Raw genomic sequence first — 22,092 nt, 5'->3', positions numbered from 1 at the left:
ATAAAAACCTGATTGTTCTTTTTGTATATTTAGAACAAGTTTACACCTCAACGTGTACATAGGCCATTTTCAAGCATTTATAGATATGAGAAAGCAACTGAGTTTGTCATCTCACTTTCCTTTTTTGTTGTTTCTGAATGTGTTAACTGCCTGATTGTTGCACAAATATTATATATTAAGATAGGAACAACTTCTTTTATTTTTAATAGATTTAATAATTTAATAGAGTTCTTTTAACAGTACAAATAGATTATTTGTACTCTTTTATCCCACAATACAGGTCTCACAATTCTCTTTCCCTACTAAAGAAGCTCTTATAATTCCCTCTTACATTGTATATCAAAACACAAATGTCTTCATTTGATTTTTAAGCATAGGAGATAGAGGTCAATGATTGGAACTGTAAATTTAATTAGTATAAGGGACTCCTGACTGAGGAAATTCTTTCTACTAATAATGAACAGCAATTTTTCTGAAACTAATAATCTTGGAGAGTTTTCAGGCATTGAGGAGTGAAGTAATTGTCTAGATCAAAAGGCAATAACTGAACCCAGATCTTCCTAGCCCCAAGGATGTCTCTTTACCAAATATAATATATCACATTTAACATTTAATGTCTTTTAAAATCTGGCTCCTGGGGCACTTAGTTGGTGCAATGGATAGAGCACTATCCCAGAAGTCAGGAGGACCTGAGTTCAAATCCAGCCTCAGACACTTAACACTTCCTAGCTAAATGACCCTGGGCAAGTCACTTAACCCCAATTGCCTAAGCAAAAAAAAAAAAAAAATCTGGCTCCTGCCTACTTCTCCATGCTTAGTGCCCATTCCTCCCTCTTCTTCACACATTCCAAATTACAATTTAAAAATTGTGACTTTTACTTGTTGCCCTTCAATCACATTCCAACCCTAAATTCAGTAACTTAGCACAGGCTGTCTTCCATATCTTTAATGTACTTCTTTCTTACCTACATCTAAAAAAAAAGGATCTCTTGCTTCCTTTAAGGATCAAGCTCCACCTTTTACAACAAGCTCATACTGATACTTTTCCATTAAAAAAATGCCCATACTTCCCTTTCCTCTGGAAGGTACTCTATATCTACATTGTATCTATTCTGTATGTTCTTCTGTGTAGATTCTTCTCCTACATCCACCCTCTCTGTCCCTCCTTTCTTCTCTCCCTTCTTTTTTTCCTTCCAATTGAATATAAGCTGCCACATGTCTTTTTAATCCCCAGTACCTAGCACATTGGCAGAAGGATAAAAAGAGCTTAATAATCGTTTATTCAAGAACCACTTAATAATATAGGTCATTATTTATTCCTTTCTGCATGATAGTTTATATTTCTGTTTATCTGTATGTAATAGTAAAAAATAAATCATTTATTAGTCAACACAGTCAATGACATTTTCCTATGCTATTTTCACATATTAAATAGTTCTATATATAATAAAAATATAACATGCCGCAGAACAGTTAAAGGCACACAAATTTATCAAGATTCAGGAGGCCTAAGTATTATCTTTACAAGTGAAATAAAGACACTTTCCTATGCTATTTTCACATACTAAATAGTTCCATATATAATAAAAATATAACATGCTCCAGAACAGTTAAAGGCACACAAATTTATCAAGATTCAGGAGGTCTAAGTATTATCTTTACAAGTGAAATAATATTATAATTTAATATAAAAGAGAAAGGTTCTAACCTTTTAGGTATTACCTAAATAAATGCTTCTTAATTTATTGGAGAATGACAAAAATTTCAATCTTAACAATTATGTCATTTACAAATTGCATTATGCAATATATATCTTACCAGAAGTTGAAGACAAGATGTTAACTATAGCAACTTGTGTGTCTGAAAGTGCTTCTTGATATGATAAATTTGCCAAAAACCACTAGAGAGCAGAAAAAGATTTCACATATGAATAATTTACAATACAAAATTTACAATTAAAATGATAAATTTTATTTCTTTCCTTCATTCTCCCCTGAATATTATTGATCATTTTAAAATCAGTTCTGATGAACAAGTAGCTTAAAAAACTCTAGACTAGACTTCCACTATCACATCACCTAAACAATTAATTCTAGCTCTGCATGGCCTTAAGAAAAAATAAACCAACTTAGGGACTATATCTATGATTTCACTAACATAAGAGAACTCCCAGATGAGGAAACTTATTCTCTACTATTGCAGAGTGGCATTTTCTCTGTGAAACTTTTTAAGAGCCCTCTAGAACACCAATAGGTTAACGTAACTTCCCCAGATTCACACAGGCAATATGTGCCACAGGTTAAACCCAGCTGACTCTGAGTTCAGCTATTTCTATTTAGTAAGGATCAAATTATTCACTGAATCAATATTAACATTTATTTTATTCAGTATTGATGGCATTCTATAAAAAAAAAAAAAGAATAACAATCGCTGACTTCAAATATTTCCACAGTCAGGATTTTATAATACGAAAACAATTAAATTCTTTTCAAATTGACAAATTTCACAACGGCTTTAGGTGAGATTATGTGTATGAAAACAATGTATAAGGCTAAATGATTTTGCCATTTTAAAAAAGAACCTTCAGAAACAATTCTTGCATTTAATCAAGTAATTACATAACTTTATACTTCCTTTTGATATGCAGAAATAGTTATACAAGAATCTTCATCACGGTGGGATGATGGGAATTTAACAATGAAGAATCCATTCTTTCCCTATTCCTTTCCTTCTAGTCAACTAATATATTTCTACACTTGTTCTTGTTTTAACTTAGATTTTTTTTTTAATCTGACCTATTTTTCTGTTACCTATTAAAAAAAAATTATTTAAGTCAATAAATGCAAGTTTAACATTACTATTACTTATGAGTTTTTCTTCAAGAATATACTGATTAAGAGATCACTTTAAGAGTCACTTGCATCTCTTTAAAGAGGTGCTTTGTCCTTTTTTTCAGATACTAGAGTTAACAACCAGCAAAATGCATCTTAGTCAATTTAACCTTCAAAGAACAGGCAGTAAACCTGATTCTGGACAACTCTTAAAAGTCCACCTTTCTATCTCAAACCAATGCTAAGGTTAGAAAAAGCATATTACAGTTATCTTGACTCCATTTAAAATTATCCTCCTTCCTAATATTTTTCCATCCATCTAAATAAGAAAATGAGGTAGTGAAATAATCAGTATCAAAGAAAGTCAGCAATATAAATCATACTTATCATGAAAATAATTAACTAGTGCCTGTCATACACATTTATCACATTCAATTTTGTATAATATTTGTTTGTGAACAAATCTTATCTCCCATAATAGCTCATAAATTCAAGGGGCTGTGTCTTATTCATTTTCATCTCCTCCATGTTTCTACCTTGTTGCCTTGAACATAGTAAGTGACCAAAAAATGTCAGCTAAACATTTTAAAATAATTAGTTTCTCCTGAAAGATGTCACATGAAATACTCTAAGAAACTCAGATTTATATTTTATTCTATTTCCCCTATTTTATTTGTTGTTGTTTTCCCTGTATAAAAGCATTATTCCAAATAACCTATTCTGAGGCAGAAATATTTGAGGAAAATTCTCCTAGATTAGCATTGGAATGAAATGGAGATCAGAATTTTTGGTGAAAAAAATCAAGGTCATTTACTACAGTTACAAATTTATTCCAGGTAACAAATTCTAGGATCAAATTTAAATTTTAAGGACCACTTTTCTATTATCACTCATCCAGATCTAAATTGGCATTCTCTCATCATTCCCCTAATAAGCATTCAATATTTTTCACTTATTATTTGTTTTCTCTGTCATACTATTTACTAGTCCTAACATACAAATGACAAATTGGCACATTTAAAAAAAAGAGAGAGGAGGCTTTCTCTAAATATTCCACTGAAGATTTATAGCTAGGAGTAAAACAGCACACATGACAATGATAACTGCAACTTCATTAACCATTTCCTTTGTTACAAATATGGAAAAATATTAATTTTCTTAATCAAAAATACTGCTTGCCTCCTCATCAATCTCACTATTCTCTGCTAATATTCAGAAAAGAAGATTTAAATGGCAGGCAATTCAAAGACTAAAGACCACATCTGAATCACATTATCTCTGCACTGTTGTGTCAAGGGACTGGTTATTAGTTCTATACCTTTCAAATTATATTCCAGAGTTAAGATATAGTCTCCCAACATATCAAGATTATTCCCTTTTATTAATTTATGAATTCTTTCATAGTACTGTTATATACTAGGACTTCCCAATGTGAACAAAAGCACAAACCAAAAAGGAGTAAGATCCTTTGCTCAGAGTGGATACTCAATAGTAAATACTGGGGAAGACATGGTAAAGAATCAAAAAAGATGTGTAGATACAAATGAGTTTCTGCATAACTAGAGACAATATCCAAATCCATTGGGATCAATAAAACAGATTAATTTGAGTGTGTGAATAGTGCTGATGGAAATTTAAGGTTAACTTTCGAAAATAGTAGATTGAATAGTAATCTACTAACAAGTAATTTATATGCGTGAATACACACACACTCACACAGCAGGTACATATGTATGTGTTCCATGTAAATCTGTATGTGTACATATAAGTTTGCATATATTTCACATATACAGACACACATCTAGTCACAATATACATATATACACAAATATACTTAATTATGCATAATAAAGACTATACATCAGGAAATGTGTTTTTTAAAAACTAACATCATCAAAATAAACCAATGTCTGGTGAATCTCAGAGTCAAAAGACCCCAGTTTTAATTCCAGCTCCAACTCCTATTGGTATGGGATCTAGAACAATCACTTAATAGCCCATAGAGCTCTGAAAAAAGTTTTTTGTGCACTTCAAATAAATGTTACACTAAGGACCTAGGACTTTTCTCAGTACAGAAAAATTCCTAACTATGCCCCAAGGGCTATCAAACTGTACTCTGATCCAACAGTGTCTCTAGAGGGCTATATCCCAAAGAGATCATAAAAAAAGACCCACATGGGCAAAAATGTTTGTGGCAGCTCTTTTTTAGAGGCAAGAAACTAGAAACTGAGTGGATGCCCATCAGGTGGGGAACAGCTGAATAAATTACGGTATATGAATATTATGGAATTTTATTGTTCTATAAGAAATATCAGTAAGATGATTTCAGAATGGCCTGGAGAGACTTACATGAACTGATGCTAAGTGAAGTGAGTATAACCAAGACTCACATCATACACAGTAGCAACAAGATTATGTGACAATCAATTCTGATGGACAGGGCTCTTTTCAACAATAAAGTGATTCAGGACAATTTCAATAGACTTGTGATGAAGAGTGCCATTTGCACCCAGAGAGAGGACAGCGAGGACCGAGTATGGATCACAACATAATATTCACAACATATCACAACATTTTCACCTTTTAAAAAAAATTCCTAGCTCTGAATTCTCTCTAACAGCTGAGGTAACAATCTTAGTGATTGAGGCTCTGGGTAACATAGCTACTAAGTCTCAGAATCCTGACTTGGATACAAGTCTTCCTGACTCCACCTTCAGCATTCTATTTTTATAGTAGTATAGGATCAAACAATGGTTTTAGAGCTGGAAAAGATCTCAGAGGTTATTTTGCATTTTATAGATGAAGAATGTAAGACCCAGGAAGATTAAATAATTGCTAAAGACCAGGAAACTAATTAAACCTCAAAAGTGGGATCTGGACTCTGATCTTCTGATTCCAGTGCTCTTCACACTGTACTACTACATATAATAACCTGTGACTCCAGACTACTTCTCTATATAAATGGAATTATTTTACTTCATGAAAGCTTAAAAAATAAGTTACCTAGAAGAAAAATGTTACTATGAGAAACAAAATTGAAGAGAAAAATCACATTTCTTTAAAACTACTAAACACAGACTTAAAAAAAAAAAAAAGACCAATTTTTCTCATGTTTTTCTCTTTCCATGTAAAAGTCTTATTCATTCAGAACATAGCTAAAGTGTATGGTTTTACCACTGATAGGGAAAACGTTAACTGAAGGAATTATTAATAGGTATAAAACTGGAATGAGAAATTTTTACATGTGTAAGAATCAAACTATTTTATGACACCTATGAAACACTAATAAGATAAAATATACTTACACACACTACACAGACACACAGAAATATGTAAGCATATACATATGTATTTTTTTTAAATACCTGTGTGATTTCATTAATATAGGAACTTCCTGGTAAGATACTTTCTCTACCAATACAAACTGGTATCATTTCTGAACACTATTTTCCCCAAACCACTCGCTCTTCTAAACTTTCCTGTTACTATCAAAAGTACAACCACTTTCCTAATTAACCAAGTTCCTAGCTTCCTAGCTTCAACATCATTAACCCTCATCTACATATCCAATCTGTTGCCAATTCTTGTCATTTCTACCTTCATAACATTTATCTTATCTATTCACCAAACATATAACAGGCCTTCAACACTTCAGGGTGCAATTATTGCAACTGCATCCTGGTGAGTCTTTCTCCTTCCTTTTGCTTTTCCCTATTCCAGTCCATCTGCTATTCAGTTCCCATGGTTATCTTTCTAAAGTACAGGTTTGACCAAGTCACCATATCCCTTACTCAACAAATGTCTATGGATTCTTATTACCTCCTAAATCAATACAAAATGCTTTCTCTGGCATTTAAAGTCCTTCACAACCTGGCCTCTTAATAACATTTTAATCTTCCTACATTTTACTTTCTTCCACCTACTCTACAATGCAGTCTTACTATTTCTCATACATGACATCTCATCTCTTGTTTCTGTGCCTTTTCATTGACCATTTCCCATTCTCTTCTTCACCTCTACCTCCTGTTTTCCTTCAAGACTCAGCACAGCAGCTGAGGTCCTGCAAACCTTTGCTAGTGACAACAACCTCCCATCATTTGAGTTTTCATAATTTTGTATGGCCCACAAATGGTATTATAAATATCATCTAAATAACCCTTGGCAAAAAAAAAAAAAAAAAAAAAAAAAAAAAAAAGGTTTCCCACCTCTACTCTAAATGATCTACTTAAGTGCCAACTCTTCCACTAAGGCTCCACTTACCTATAGTTATTAGTTTTCTCTCTACTCTAAAATTAACTTGTATTAATTCGAGGGGCAAAGGAATGGACTGGAAGCCATGAATACTGGCTGTGCGATCCTGAGCAAATCATTGAGTCTCTCAATACCCTAATCAACGTCCTATATCTGTAAGTTGCTGAAGAACTGCCAATATAGATTGGTAAGAAGCTTCCAGTAAGTTCAAAATTTAAAAAAAAAAAAAAAAAATCAAAATTGTGGCCATATACAATTATATATTTATATAAAATACATATCAGTAATTCTATCTCTACTCCACACTCTCAAAAGAATGTCAGCTCTTTAAAGGATGTTTTTTTTGTCTCTGGATACCTAGCTTTGTACATAATAGAATTAATGTTTGTTGAATCAAAATTTTAAAAAATTTACTAAAGTACAATTCAGATTTCTCACTAATTCATAAACTTTCCCCATAATTAGTACAAATTAATCAGATTTTGTTTTGTTTAATTAGAAACTATAAATATAATTCTTTGATTTTCTACAAAGAGAAATACCAGCTAGTATTAATGCTGCTTTACAGATTTAAAAAAAAACCTCCATCATAAGATTTACATACAGATCTCATAATCAAGCTTTCAGTAATTTCCTTAAAAGAAAATGTTTTATGTTTTCATTTATGATTGTCATAATGAGATCTAAGATGCTGTCCAAGTTCTTCTGTTTTACTGGAATCCTGTTATTCAAAAGAATACATGCAATACATAGGCTAATTCCTTAAAAACATTCTTATCAAGATCTTCATTTTAAACTAATTACTAAACAATTTGAGCTAATTAATATTACATCAATATAAAATCATGAAAAACAAATATACCTAGTAAAGCAATAAAAAACAATAAATCATCTTATGCAGATTAACAACTCTATTGTTGTTATTAACAACTCTAACATATATCCACAGCATAATCAGTTTATAATGATGAACTGGGGAAACTGTAAGATTTTAAAGTGTCTCTTGTTTACCAAATAAACATCTAATTATGTTTTGAATAGTTTATCATTAAATTTTAAGTATTCTAATTCTCTTTAAATTGGTAATTCACAAGTTTTAAATAATTTTTTAGAGAACTAGTTAAATATACTAAATAAATTTTTCACTCCTTATATTAGTAATTATCCACATGTAAAAAAAATGATATAAATATAAAGAGAAGACCTACCACAAAGCAAAAGAAAAAGCTAATTTTTGCTACTTGAGTTGCAGTAAGTTTCCCTACAGTTTTCAGGATTGACTCTTGTTCTTTCACAGCAGGATATGACATTCGAGATAACTTGGCTTCCAGTGCATGGCTTGATGGAAGTTGTCGAATCTCCATAATATTACTGAACCTTACACGAGATTTTTTGGGTGCTTAAAATAAAAAGCATGGCACAAAATCATTAGACATTCCCTACCTGGAAGAAAAGTAGTTTTTTTAGTGAATTTACTGATAACATCACTACATTTAATACAAGCTGTCTTTAGTCAAACATAGCTAGACTAAGAAAACATTGCATAATTACAGGAATAAATTTTATTCATTCAAAATGGCAGAAGTTAAAATTACTTCTTTAAAAAATATCCAGCTTCTTTACTATTTTTAAAAGTTTCCAAATATGACTAGTTTTTAAACTGTTACTGAGTCTACTATATATATTAAGACATTCATAAATGCAGTATGATTAAATTACTATTTCAGCATTTATAGAACCCTGTTTACCTAAACCAGTTTGATCATCTCTCTAGTATTAAAGCTTATATAACAACTTTCTCTAGGCTTGTTTCTTGAGGGAATTGTTATATGTACTTAATTTCAAGAGACTGAAAACTAGAATGCTTTTCTTTGTGTGCTTCAGAAGACACAGTGGATACTGAAATATATGAAATTTCTGATAATTCAATAAGGAATAATTATAAACCTTAACAATCATGAAAATGTCTTGCTAAATAAGACTCATACTCCACTCAATGTAGCATATTATCTCTAACAAAAGCAGATGTTGTCTCATGTCATTTTCAAAGGGTTGAAATAAACCTCTAAATGTTATAGACAAATTTATCTAATAACTCTTAAGATGTCCATGAATATATTTATAAAAATGATGTGGATAACTAACATTTATATAGTATTTTATGATTTGCAAAGCACTTCTTAAATCTGACCCTCACAAAATGCAGTGAGCTAGGTGCTACTTTAACTTAATACATTTAATAAATAAGGAAACTATGGTATTCAGAGTTTAAGTGACTTACCAGGATTATAAAGCTGGAAGTATATCTGAGAAAAGATTGAAACTGAGACATTCCTAACTCCAAATCCAGCACTCTATTTACTGCACCACATAGTAGCCTTATAATTTAAAACTTAATGGCACAGAGGATAGAGCACCAGCCCTAAAGTGAGGAGGACCGAGTTCAAATCTGGCCTCAGACACTTAACACTTCATAGCTGTGTGACCCTGGGCAAGTCACTTAACCCCAATTGCCTCAGCAAAAAAAAAAAAAAAAAAAAAAAAGAATTTAAAACTTGCCATTTACAACAGTTAGTACTACACCACAAATTCAGTTCACATGTAAGTAAAGCAGACTTTGTCCTAAAGCTCCCTTTTTCTAACTTCAAGGAATAATTCATCATTTTACTTTTCCAAATTAGATGAACAAGTTCAATTTTACCTTATCTGTCCTGATCATGTCTAGCTCATCACTGACTACTAAGTAAATGTACTCCTTAATCTGATTTGTAGTCGTTTCTTTATAGTCAACTCTGACACCAAATCTTATTTCACACTACTCCCTTTCATGCACCTGTCATGCTTGCCAAATTCAACATGCTCCTTGTTATAGTTTGCTGCCTCCATACCTTTTCTAATGCTACTGTCTGTGCCCAATCCACCATTGTTTCACTTGAATCCATCTGTAAAGACCCATATCAAATAGATTTTCCATGGAACCATTCCTGATTACCCTGTTTTCCTTCATACAATTCTCATAGCATAAATATAAACTTCTATCATTCTATCACCTAGTGCTTTGTACTACTTAATAAGTACAAATATACATCTTATTTTTTCATTTAGGCTTTGTGGAGAGAAAACATGTCAAGTTTTATTCATCTCAACTCCAACTCAACTCAACTTCTTTATACATATTAGGTGATTATTGTTAAGCAAAAAAAAAAAAAAACTGATTATTCCTATTAGTGACTATAATCTTAATCTTATCAATATCTCCCTCTAAGACCCCAATCATTTTAATTGGCTTTTTTATGTACATTTTTCTTTCTTGAGGTGAAGTAATTACAACTGCAAAAAGTAGTCTTATACATGGTTTTATACGAAGCCAACAAAACATTTCTATTCTGTTTCAAATAACTTAGGAATATCTGTTCTTTTTTTTTTCCATTGACAAAATAAAAATATTTCTTACAGAAATCTCAATTTATCTCATGGGTAAATTGATTTTTTGTAGTTTATAGTTCATCAATCAGTGAGTACCACTTGTATTAATACCTGGCATCCATCTCTTTTGTTTTCCCTCCAAATTTTAGGCACATTTCTTAAGATTCAGATAAATTAAGTGTATGTGTGATATGAGGAGGGAGGGAAGAGTAGGAGAGAGAAAGAGGGAGGGGGGGAGAGAGAGAGAGAGAGAGAGAGAGAGTGAGAGAGAGAGAGAGAGAAACAGAGAGACAGAGAAAAAGAGAGAGAGAAAGAGGCAAAGAGAAAGAGAGTAAAATACCTATTTCAGCAAAGCCCTTTAAATATGAAAAACCAAACCATGCCTACAAACTTCAATACAAGAATAAACCAAACAAGTATAATACTGTCTGGCTACCCTTTAAAATATCAAAGATCTTGAAAACTGAAGTAGAGTGGAACTTCATTAGTGTGAATTTTTTTTTCATTTTTTTTTTTTCAGTTCACTGTAGCATTAGTGTGAATTTAAAAGAAATTCATTCAAAGCTGACTCCTTCCATTCATATATATAGAAAAGTCATTTTGGCTTTTTATCATCTTAGATGTGTCACTTTAACCTCTCAGGAATAGCCTTATTTTGTCTCAATAAAATGAGATCAATAAAAAAAATCTTGGATCCACTCTAGTCATAAGAATGCTTACTGAGAGACCACTTAGAAAGTATAAGTACCATAAGCTATGATTTCTTTAATTCACAGTTTTGGAATTACCCTTTATCAGAGACTTCTAATACATATGACAACAGGAGGAGGAAATAAGAAAAAAAATCTAAAGGCTCTCCCTGTACTTTCTGAATTTTCTTATATATAGATAACAACAAATTTGGATTTACAACAACATAAAGTAATATTATATGTACCATTATTTATAATTTATCCATTGAACATAGCAGCTACAACGTTCTTATACATAGCATACAAAGCATGCTGTTTTTTAAAACACTTTGTCCAAAAGGGACACTAACAAGAAAATGTTTTATATTTAAGAAATAAGTAATGTTTAACATATAGCTTTATCTCATTTTATACCCTGAATGAACTATTAAAACATGGTATAATAAGTGAAACTTTACATATTAAATAGTTTCTATATTGACTTCAATCATTATTTCATTATTTCAGAGATGCATTCTCAACAGAAACAAAGGTGATCCTTCCAAATAATAAAAACAAATCATCATGTCAAATAGAAAGAACTATACCTCTATTAGTTGTCTATTTGCAGTAAATTCTCCATCAACTCTAAAAGGAAAATATTCTGCTTATTAAAAAAATATTTTAATTCATTCCATTTCATAGGGAGTTCCAAAGGTTCCATTTTTTAAATATATTTTGCATTCTTTAGTGTAATTATTCCAGATATATTAATAGAACTCAACAGATAGAGTCACAACTTTTCCAGATCTCAAATGATTTTCCCTATCCACTTTTCAAAGAATCTCTGAAATTAAGTTTTTTTACTTCTTTTATATTTTATTTTTATATGAAATAAATATGAAAGATGAATCCTTAACTATGCTTTATTAAATATCTTTGCTATAGAATATGGTTAAAGTAAGCTTGTCCTATATATGACCCTCCAAAAATCAATTTATATTTGAAAAGAATGGCATAAAATTGCATTTTAACCAATGAATCCTTTTGAACAATTATTTAAAAATATAATGCCATTGAAAAATTATCTATACTTTATAATAAAGATATTACAATTTTAACTTACTTTTTTCATTCTCACCATTTGTACTGTCAGGTTTTTCATTTGTCAAGTCATGAAATTTCACAGGAACATACAGAGGTTCACTCTAACATGAAAAAATAAGTGTAGTTAAACCTAAAATATCACTTAAAATTTAGGCAGGAAATAATTAAATACAGGTATAATTATGAAAATGTCATTCATAAGATTTAAAAATCATACATCTTTCTATAAAATGAATTTAACAATTTTTAAAACTATTTTTATATAAAAGAATGCAAACTAAATCACATAGATGCTAGTAGGCACAATGACTTAATTTAATTTGGTAATTAAGTAAAAAACAAAAAAAAAAAAAGCTGGCATAATACGTATCATTTCCCATCTCTTCTACTCATGTAGTAAGTAGCTTTTCTTTTTTTTCCCCCGAGGCAATTGGGGTTAAGGAACTTGCCCAGGGTCACACAAGTAGAAAGTGTTAAGTATCTGAAGCTAAATTTGAACTCGGGTCCTCCTGATTTCAGGGCTGGTACTCTGTCCACTGTGCCACTTAGCTGCCCCCAATAGCTTTTCCTTGAACTGGATGATTCTCCCCTTTTCCACAGTTTCTATCCCTTCACTGAGGAAAAAATTTAAATAAAATTTCCCCAAATTAATAAAGAAACTCTATGATTATAAACTCTCAAGAGATTCTTGAGTAACTGAAATAAATCTACTGCTCTATAAGAATTCTTTAGTGTTTCTATATATGTTTTATCCCCTCTAACTAAGCTTCTTAAGGGGACAGATGATGTCTTCTGTTTCTCTGACCATCTCCTAGAACTAGAGTTCTTAAACTGGGAAGTAAATGAACCTAGGTAGGAAAAAAATTTCCAACTTTATTCCAATATAACTACTTTTCTTTGTGAACTTTTATATTGTATGCACTTAAATTATTCTGAAAAGGGATGTATAGGTTTCACCAGCCTGCCAAAGGAGTCCACAAAACAAAAAAGGTTAAGAAAAAAGGTTACTATATTCTGCTTACTATAACACATTGCCAAAAAAGAAGGCACTCAAATATTGGTTCTGACACGTATACTGAAAAAAAAATTTGGGGGTTACTCCTTACATAAAACATGATTGTTTAAAAAAAAAGAAAAATTAACAAAACTCTAGTTCTATGTACCACTGATGGAAATTGAGATTTGTATAGGTTAAGTGATTTACACAGCTAGTGTCTAATGTAGAACTGAGCTCAGATCTTCCTATCTCCAAGTTCAGCCATATAGTCACTGTTCTACTTAGCTTCTTAGTAAAACTGATTTTCTCTCCTCTTTTCTTTTTACTTTTATATCATTTTTCAAATAATTTGAATTTTGGGACCAAAACCATGTTGTCACTGCTTGCTAATCAATGTGTATAGTCAATAAACCAATCAGCCAAATAGTGTTTTCTGTAATTTTTGTCTCTGGCTTTTCTTTTTGCTTATATCCAAAATCATCATTATACCATTGGGTAGAGGTTGCCAGTCATATGAAAGCTAAATAACTTAGGCATTACTATATTCACTTCAATTAAAATGTTTCACTATAAAGCATACTCTATTATCACAGAAAGAAAGATAAGACTTTCAGAACAAATCATTCTAACAATTCCTTTTAATTTTGATCAATATATTATATATGAAGGCCTTTTTGTAGCCTTTATTTCAATAATTCAAGTATCTTTTATAGAACAATCTAAGTGGAATTCTAGGCAAGTTCACATTCATTAAAGGTAAAAATTTCTATTCATCAACAACCATTTTATAAAAATTTTTCCATTTCTTAATATTAATTATTAAGGCAAATTAAATATTAAGGCAAACTAGAGATATTAAAATATTACATACCAATTTACTTAATGATAGTTCTAAATTCTTCAAATCAAGCAAAACTTACCAAAGAACTATTCATGGTATTATCTGTAGTACAAGCAGCAAAGTAACCTTCAGCATCTGCAAACTGAATAGAGGAAAATTAGCTTAAAATTACAATCAAAATCTATCTTGAATTTACCAAGTACAGAGGACAAGCCTACTCTTAATTCACTATTCTATGATGACTATGGAATCTGTCAAAGTATTTCAAGAATCTCATCAATCTAAGACAATCACCCACATAATACGTGTGTGTGTGTGTGTGTGTGTGTGTGTGTGTGTGTGTGTATACATATATATATATGTATACACACACACACAAAGTATTTCCCACTCTTCCTTCCATGATCCATTTCACATAAACTAAAGAATATTATATTTTACTATAAATGAAGTTACTAGAAATTTCATTTTAAGAAATGTTTGGGAAAAATGTATCCTTTGGATGTGACTTTTTTCAATAATGAGGTGATTCAGGTCAATTCCAATAAACTTGTGATGAAGAAAGTCATCTGCATTCAGAAAGAAGACTGTGGGGATTAAGTGTGGATCCTAACACAGTATTTTCACTTTTTTATTGTTGTTTGCTTGCTTTTTTCTTTTCTTTCTCTTTTTTTCCCTTTTTGATCTGATTTTTCTTTTGCAGCATGGTAAATGTGGAAATGCACATGTTTAACATATATCGGATTACTTGGGAAGGGAGGGAGAAAATTTTGAACCACAAGGTTTTGTAAGGGTAAATGTTGGAAATTATCTTTGCATATTTTGAAAATAAAAATCTATTTTAAAAAACATATCTCCTTAATGCTTGTCTAGGAAATTTTTTTAAAAAGCTCCAAGTGTAGTATTCAAATTCTAGGCCTTCCAAATAAATTCTTGTCATACAACATTTTGTTCATAAAAATAAAACTGCTGTGTGTTATTATCAAATTCAAATGTGCCAATGGTGAGAAAAAGAAGACCAAATTAATCTCTAATTAACATTACTAACTTTAACCTATACCTCAAAGACAGACTTACTAAAGCATTTCTCACAAAATTTGAGGAATTAATTTCTCAAGATGCCTTCTGGAGAATCACACCAGTTAAAAGAAATTTTGTAATATTTCATTTTTTCCTTAACAATATAATATTGAATTACTATGCACACAAAATCAACTTCTTTTTCTTTCTTTCAAGATTATATTTCCTCATTTGGCCTAAACCAGAAGGACAAGGCTCCTCAAGAGCCCAATCCCACTACTGATGAATGCAGCATTTTCAGCATAGATCAGCCATCCCACCTTAATAAACCCAATGGCAACCTCTCTTCTATAAGCTCACAATTTAATGTCATATACTGTGCAGATACTCAATATGCATAGCTCAATGAAGTTCAGAACTATGCAACTCACAAGATCTGACAGCCACAGCTTCTTTACAGGTAGCAAGGATTCAAGGTATATATGTGCCACCATAATTGACTATATAGTGTACTTCCAAATAGTTACTTAACTAATTTGTTAATTCCTGAAGCTCTTAGTTACTTCTCCGCTTCTTTTTTCTTCTCTCAACACTTGTTTTTTAGCTATTTCACTAGACTTTAACAACTCTCAAAAACATGGTAAAAGGAAAATACGTTAAACTCAAATATGTCTATCTGCTCATTATTAACATTGAATTGTTTAATATTATTAAAACTGACTATACTTGGAATTTTTTTTACTTCTATGCCAACTCTACACCACCTAATATCACTGACAATTAAGATGTGACTGCCTTACAAAAATTTAAACATCTCTAAACTCTGACAAAATGCATATTCCATCTCCCCTCCAAATACAAAAATTATGAAACTTACAAAAGCAGCATGTCGTCCACGAAATCCTCTTGTACACTGTTGCCTCCATGGCTTCCAAATGATAAAGCCCAAGAGGTATAAAACAAACATTGATGTTTTTGCAAAGGTGCTGAAGAATGGTTTATTATATTGAGTAAAAACATACTGTGGGGAGAAAAAAATTACACAAACTATTATGAAATCTCTGAATTGTACTATTATTCTTTACTAAAACAAAGTTACAGACTTTTTTTTTTTTTTACCTTATCAGAAATGTAAAGTGAAAGTCAAGCAAAGAAAACAATGAAAAAATGAACATGGAAATAATTTTTCAAACAAAGTAAAAGTCAGACAAAAGAGAACAATGAAAAAATGATCATGGAAATAATTTGTCAACCATTGCTACAAATCTCATCCTTTAATAAGAGACAAATTGTAAGAGTAGACCTTTGTATCTATGAGAACACTCACATGCACATAACTAAATATCCTAACTTCAAAAAGGCTTTGCCAACAAAACTTTAAAATGCAAGTATTATTAAGTTTGAAACCTCTATATGATTAACAGTTCAGACTAAGAAGCAGTATGTCTACATATATTTTTTCAAAAAAGGTGGAAATATAAAAACAAAAATTAAAATATATAAAAATTCTGATTCTGAAATATATTCAAGGATTTTTCATGTTAATTTCACCCAGTTCAATTAAAACATTTATTAAGCAAACAAGTTCTAAGCACTGTGCTGCTCATTACAAAAACGAAATAGTCTCCATCCTCAAAGGTCTTTTATTCTATTTATTCGGGGAGAAATATATATGTATATATTTAAGTAAATATAAAGTAATGAAGGGAAAAAAGCATAGCAACTGAGGATCTTGGGAAGGCTTCATTGAAATGGAAGCACTTGAGCTATGTTTTAAAGGATTCAAAAAGATGAAGCTAAGCGAGAAGTGAATGATGGGCATGAGAAATGGCTTGTGTGAAAATGCAAATGTAAGAAAGAATAAAATGTCAGGTTTATGAAATGGCTTGTAGTACAACTAAGCTGGAAATAGAAGACTTGAAATACCCGACTACAGTTTGTATAAACGGGGTGTAAGGGGTATAAGTTTGTATAAACTTAGGGTATAACCTAAGATTTTTGAACAGAGAAGTAGCATGGTAAGACCTATGGGTTAGAAAAATTGTTTAAGTAACTCTGTGAAGGATGGATTGCATTAAGTAAAGACCAGAAGCAGAAAGACTAATAAAGAGACTTTTACAATAATCCAGGAGAGGGAAGTCTAACGCAGGGAAGTAGCAGCTTGAGTAGAGAGAAGATGGGTACAAGACATGCTATGGAAATAAAATCAATAGGAATTGGCAACTAATCAGATAGAAAGGATAAAAGAAAAGAGAAAATCTAGGAAGGCTCTTTGGTTACACATGAAGCTTTAATCACAGAAAACTTACTCTCACATTGGATTTTACTTATTATCTGATAATATGGAGCTAAGTAAAACTGACTGTTCTCTATATATCAGAAGAGACCAAGTTCTAACTACAGCTAAATGAAATGATTTTTCTACTAAACTATTTAGTTGATATAAAAATTAATAAGATTAAAAAATACATGCTAAGGTTCATATCTTTATTATCTTTACACAGTTCATCTTCCTAAACTCGGATCCAAAAATCGTGCTGTTTTACAAGCATTTAAGTCACAAAGTTTATCAATTTAATCAGTAAAAACTATTTATTATAGGAAAAATTCACCTTCCCTATCCCCCCACTCCCAAAAAAGCATTTTTTAAAAATATGGTAACCTAACAAATTTATTAAATAGCTAACATAAATGTTTTACTATTTAAATAAGTACTTGTTATATATATATATATATATTCGTGTTACTTGCTACTTAAATAAATTATACTTGTTTATGTGTGCGTGTGTATATATATATATATATACACACACACATACACATGTATGTTTTTAATATATATATATACACACACACAGTACATAAAAGATCAGAACTTGACTACATTAAGATACAGTTATTTCAAATAGGTTCAAATAATAATTATAGAAGAGAAAAAAGACCATGGAGTTCTTAATGAGTTCATTACCTGGGTGCAATGCATAAACTTTTACTAGAAAGCAATCCTTTAATTATATAATGTATAGAATTTCATGCTCTTTTCAACATCCCCATCAACAAACACTAATTGGGGGCTATATTAATGGACTTGTAATTAAATTTAATACTTTTTTTTTAAAAAAAAAAACCCAACTTCTAATCATTGAATAAAAGCTGCTTTGCATTCTAAATGTCATACTAGAAAAAAAAAAACATTCTGAGATATACTTTCCAACAAGAAACAGCTTCAAATATTTACTCGGAAACTCTAGATTAACATGCTATATTTCTAGGTTTACATTAGACTCATTCATATTATCTTTTCCAATTGAACACAAGGAAATCAGTTGAAATCAACTTTCAGTTTAAATCAGCTAAAAATTCATACCCCATCAAGAGAAAAAAAAATCCACAGTAGTCTTCAAGACTAGCTAGTCCTTTTTTAAGTTTGTTCCTTTAAAAAGTGCATGAAGGTTTTTTTTTTTTAACATAAAATTATTCTGTGAAAAGTTTAAATTACTTACTGAAGTAAGTTCTGAAGAAGCAACCCATATAACATCCACAAGTAGGAGAATAACAATTCCAAGAGCCATACGCCTCCGCTGAGTAAAAGCATTGCTCTGGGAATTCATTCGGTTCATGATAAATACCCAAACCATTTGCAGTCTATTAAAATAAAAAAAAAAAAATTAAAAAAACACATTAAAAGACATATGTGGAAAACAACTACATACACGTAAGCAATTTAGCAGAATAAAAATATTTTATGTTTGTTACCTAATATAAATGCAAATTATTTCACAATCATGAAGCAAATAAAGGGCCTTGAACTGACCTCCCTTTAAAGGCCTTTTTTAGGTCTTGAAAAAAGTTTGAAAGCTTTGCACAACTGAGACTATTACAAACTGAAGAATTCAAATCACCTATAAACAAAACAAAAAAAGAAACAAAAGCTGAGACTTACAAAAGCAAAAATTTTAAAAAGATATGAAAGTATAACTTTAAAATTTTAGTTTCTAAGAACACTGAAACTTGCTGCGACTCAAATTGCTCATACAAAAAAAAAAAACAAAAGTTCTGTGCTTCTCATCTTCTCCTTCAAATATACCTATCCGAGAGGAGTGCAAGAACAAATAAATTAAAAAGATCAATCAACAAGTATTTTAGCATCACTATTTGTCAGGTATTATGCTAACACTAGTGATATAAGTACATTGAATTCATCTAAATCGATAAAATTCAAAAATGGTCATTATAAATCAAGATTGCTCAAAGTTAAGTAAATTTATATAGAATAACATTGTCATACCGCATATAGACTTTAACAAATATCTGGTGGGCTCATTTATATGACCTAGTTAAATAACAATGTGGTCAATACCCTAAAATACCAAGTCCCTAAGTCAGTCGATCTGGATTTTTTTAAAAATACATACAATATCCTAAGAAGCACTGTGCTAAGTAGGAGGATACCCTCAAGAAACAACAGTGTCCACTTCCAAAGAGCTTCTCATTGCTGTTTGTCCTTAGTCCTTAAAGAGGATCATGATTCAGGGAGGTGATGCCATGACATGCAAAGGAATTGGATTTTAAGTGAAAGAAGACTGTGCAAGGTTAGTCTAAAGGGGGAGACCATACAAAAAACTGGATCCAAGATATATACGGGAAAAATTGAAGAAAATCAACAAAAAAAGAGGGCTTTTTTCATCAGGAAAGGATTCTTAAAGGAATTTAGCTGGGATTTGAAGGAAGGCAGTGAGGTCTTGGTCAAATATTGTCAGATATTGTGACTCTGGGTAAATCACTTAATCATCGAACCCAGCTGTTTATCCATAGTATAGCTACTTCTATTATACATCTAGGTATCTCTATCTACCTAGGAGGCACAGTGAATCAAATGCTGAACCTGAATTCAAATCCTGTTCCAGGATAGGAAATAGTTACTAGCTATGTGACTTTTAAAGTCACTAACTTCTGTCAGGTTCCTCAATTGTAAAATGCAGATAATAACAGCACCCACGATCAAAGGAGATATTTGTAATTTGTTGTTGTTACCTCATGCTGGACTCTGTGACCCTGCATGGGGTTTTCTTGGCAAAGACACTGCAGTACTTTGTTACTTCTTTCTCCAGCAGATTAAGAGCTTTCTGACTCTAGGCCCAGCGCCATCCGCTGAACCACCTAGCTGTCTTCTTAGGACCAAGATTTGTAAAGTGCTTTGCAAACCTACAGTGTTTCAAAAGTCTATTAAAAGCTTAAAACCACACATTGGGGGCAGGGTGTAAATGCTAACTTTTATAATTATGGTTTCAATCACCAAATGGAAGGCGGAACCTGGAATCAGAGAAACTCAAGTTCAAATACAGCTTCAGACACTGTTTGATATGGGCAAGTCACATGACCTCCGTTTTCTACTAAGTCAAGAGGGTATCTTAATAGCACCCCCTCCGTTTCCAGGATTGTTCTTAGGATCAAATGTGGTCATATTTGGAAAAGGTGACGCCTCCCTAAAAGTTATACGGATTGTAGCTATAATTTTCTCCCAAGTGGAAGAAGATTCGGAGACCCCACCCCAGAACTGCTAAAAATAAGCACTCAGCACAAGGTCAAAAGACCCCTCCCCGGGGAGGGGAGAAAAGAGAAACGTAGTGGGAGGTTCAGAAAAGAGCCTGGGCTCAGCTCGGATAACCCCGTCCCAAACCTCCTACACTAAGTCCCACTTGGACAACTCCCAGGAAACAGCACTAAAGCGGGGAGGAAACAGCCCCGGAGGGGTAGGTAGTCTTTCCCCAGGACCAGGTTGAGAGGCGGCCCCGGAGGACCACTCCCACACAACTTCCCAAGCCCCGACCCCGGGTCCCGCGGAGGCCCCCAGCTCGTCCGCGCGCCGCCCCTCCCGCCCCGCCCCCCTAGTGTCACTCAGGAAACTCCATTTGCCTCTCTAAAGTGTGGGCGGGGGAAGAGTTAAAGTGTCGCAGGGCTTTTTGTTTGTTTGTTTTTCTAAAGCAAAGCCAAGACAACCACCCGGGGAGGGAAAGAGCTGTCAGGGGCGCGGCCCCGCCGGACGCGCCGCCCCGCCCCGCTTCCCCCACCCCACCCTCAGCCTGCCCGACCGCTACCGTCGCCCCCACCTGCAGGGCCTCCCTTGCCCCCGCCCCCCCTCCCTACCTGGCCGTCCTGCGCCGCGATGGCGTCGTGGCGACACCATGAGCGGCCCCAGCCGGGCCGGGCCGCGCCCCCCCCCCTCCGCCGCTCCAGCTAAATCAGCTGCGGCCGACGCCCGCTGAGGGGACTCACTGAGCCCGCTCGCTCGTCATTTCTCCCAGCGGGGGAGTGGGCAGTGCAGGCCCCGCTAAAGCCGCCGGGGCTCCCTCGGGGAGAAGGTTCCCAGTCGCGTCTCTCCTCGGGAGCCCGGGAGGGGGCGGAGAGAGGAGGAGCCGAGCGAAGCCTAAGAGGGGGCGGGCAATGAGCGACGATGGCCGCGGAACTCCGGCTCCGGACCCCACCCCCTCTTGGACACGCCCACTGACGACACGTAGCGTCACCTGCGGCTTCTGCTCAGGCGCAAGGGATGGCCCAGGCCACGCCTCTTTGTAAACTGCTGCAAGGGCGGGGGGTGGATGAGTAAGCCTTTAGGTCGGAGGGAGAGGGTCAGACACTGAGGATCCCAGAAGGGATCTAGGATCTATGAAGATCTCGGAAGGAAGGCCTGGATATAAAGCTGACAGGGAAAGGATCGACTGAAACAACAAACGAGTAAATGAACCCGCCCCCATTTTAATCCGTAATTAAGGGATTACAGAATAAGGGATACAGAATAAAATCCGTAATTAAGGGATTACAGAATAAGGGATACAGAATAAAACAGTTGAACTAGTTTGAAAAGTTTGGGCTGCTTTTGATTTCCTTCACAAGCTAATTGTACAATAATTCAGAGTCTGATTCTTTTTGTACAGCAAAATAACGGTT

At 33.2% G+C, this 22,092-nt stretch overlaps 1 protein-coding gene across 6 annotated transcripts in view; it reads right to left on the bottom strand.

The window, feature by feature from the left end:
- The window catches only part of SLC35F5 (solute carrier family 35 member F5), a 48,830-nt gene extending 27,192 nt beyond the window's left edge, over nt 1-21,638 (bottom strand). Inside the window, exons 1-8 of one of the 6 annotated variants that reach the window (XM_031959988.1) lie at nt 21,292-21,638; nt 18,959-19,046; nt 18,648-18,789; nt 16,022-16,165; nt 14,204-14,266; nt 12,306-12,387; nt 8,291-8,481; nt 1,819-1,900 (exon numbers count right to left, since the gene is read on the bottom strand). In XM_031959988.1, the coding sequence (XP_031815848.1) occupies nt 1,819-1,900; nt 8,291-8,481; nt 12,306-12,387; nt 14,204-14,266; nt 16,022-16,165; nt 18,648-18,789; nt 18,959-19,046; nt 21,292-21,331 (832 nt within the window). In that variant the 5' untranslated portion in view covers nt 21,332-21,638. Of the gene's footprint in view, nt 1-1,818; nt 1,901-8,290; nt 8,482-12,305; nt 12,388-14,203; nt 14,267-16,021; nt 16,166-18,647; nt 18,790-18,900; nt 19,047-20,178; nt 20,972-21,291 lie in introns of those variants that run through there. The other 5 variants (XM_031959983.1, XM_031959982.1, XM_031959986.1 and 2 more) reach the window with 5 other exon arrangements.
- Between the last annotated feature and the right edge of the window lie 454 nt (nt 21,639-22,092).

Source organism: Sarcophilus harrisii, chromosome 3, assembly GCF_902635505.1.
Source record: "Sarcophilus harrisii chromosome 3, mSarHar1.11, whole genome shotgun sequence".
Lineage (NCBI taxonomy): Eukaryota > Metazoa > Chordata > Mammalia > Dasyuromorphia > Dasyuridae > Sarcophilus > Sarcophilus harrisii.
Note: the sequence above shows the minus strand (reverse complement) of the source record. Positions and strands in the feature narration are given on the sequence as shown.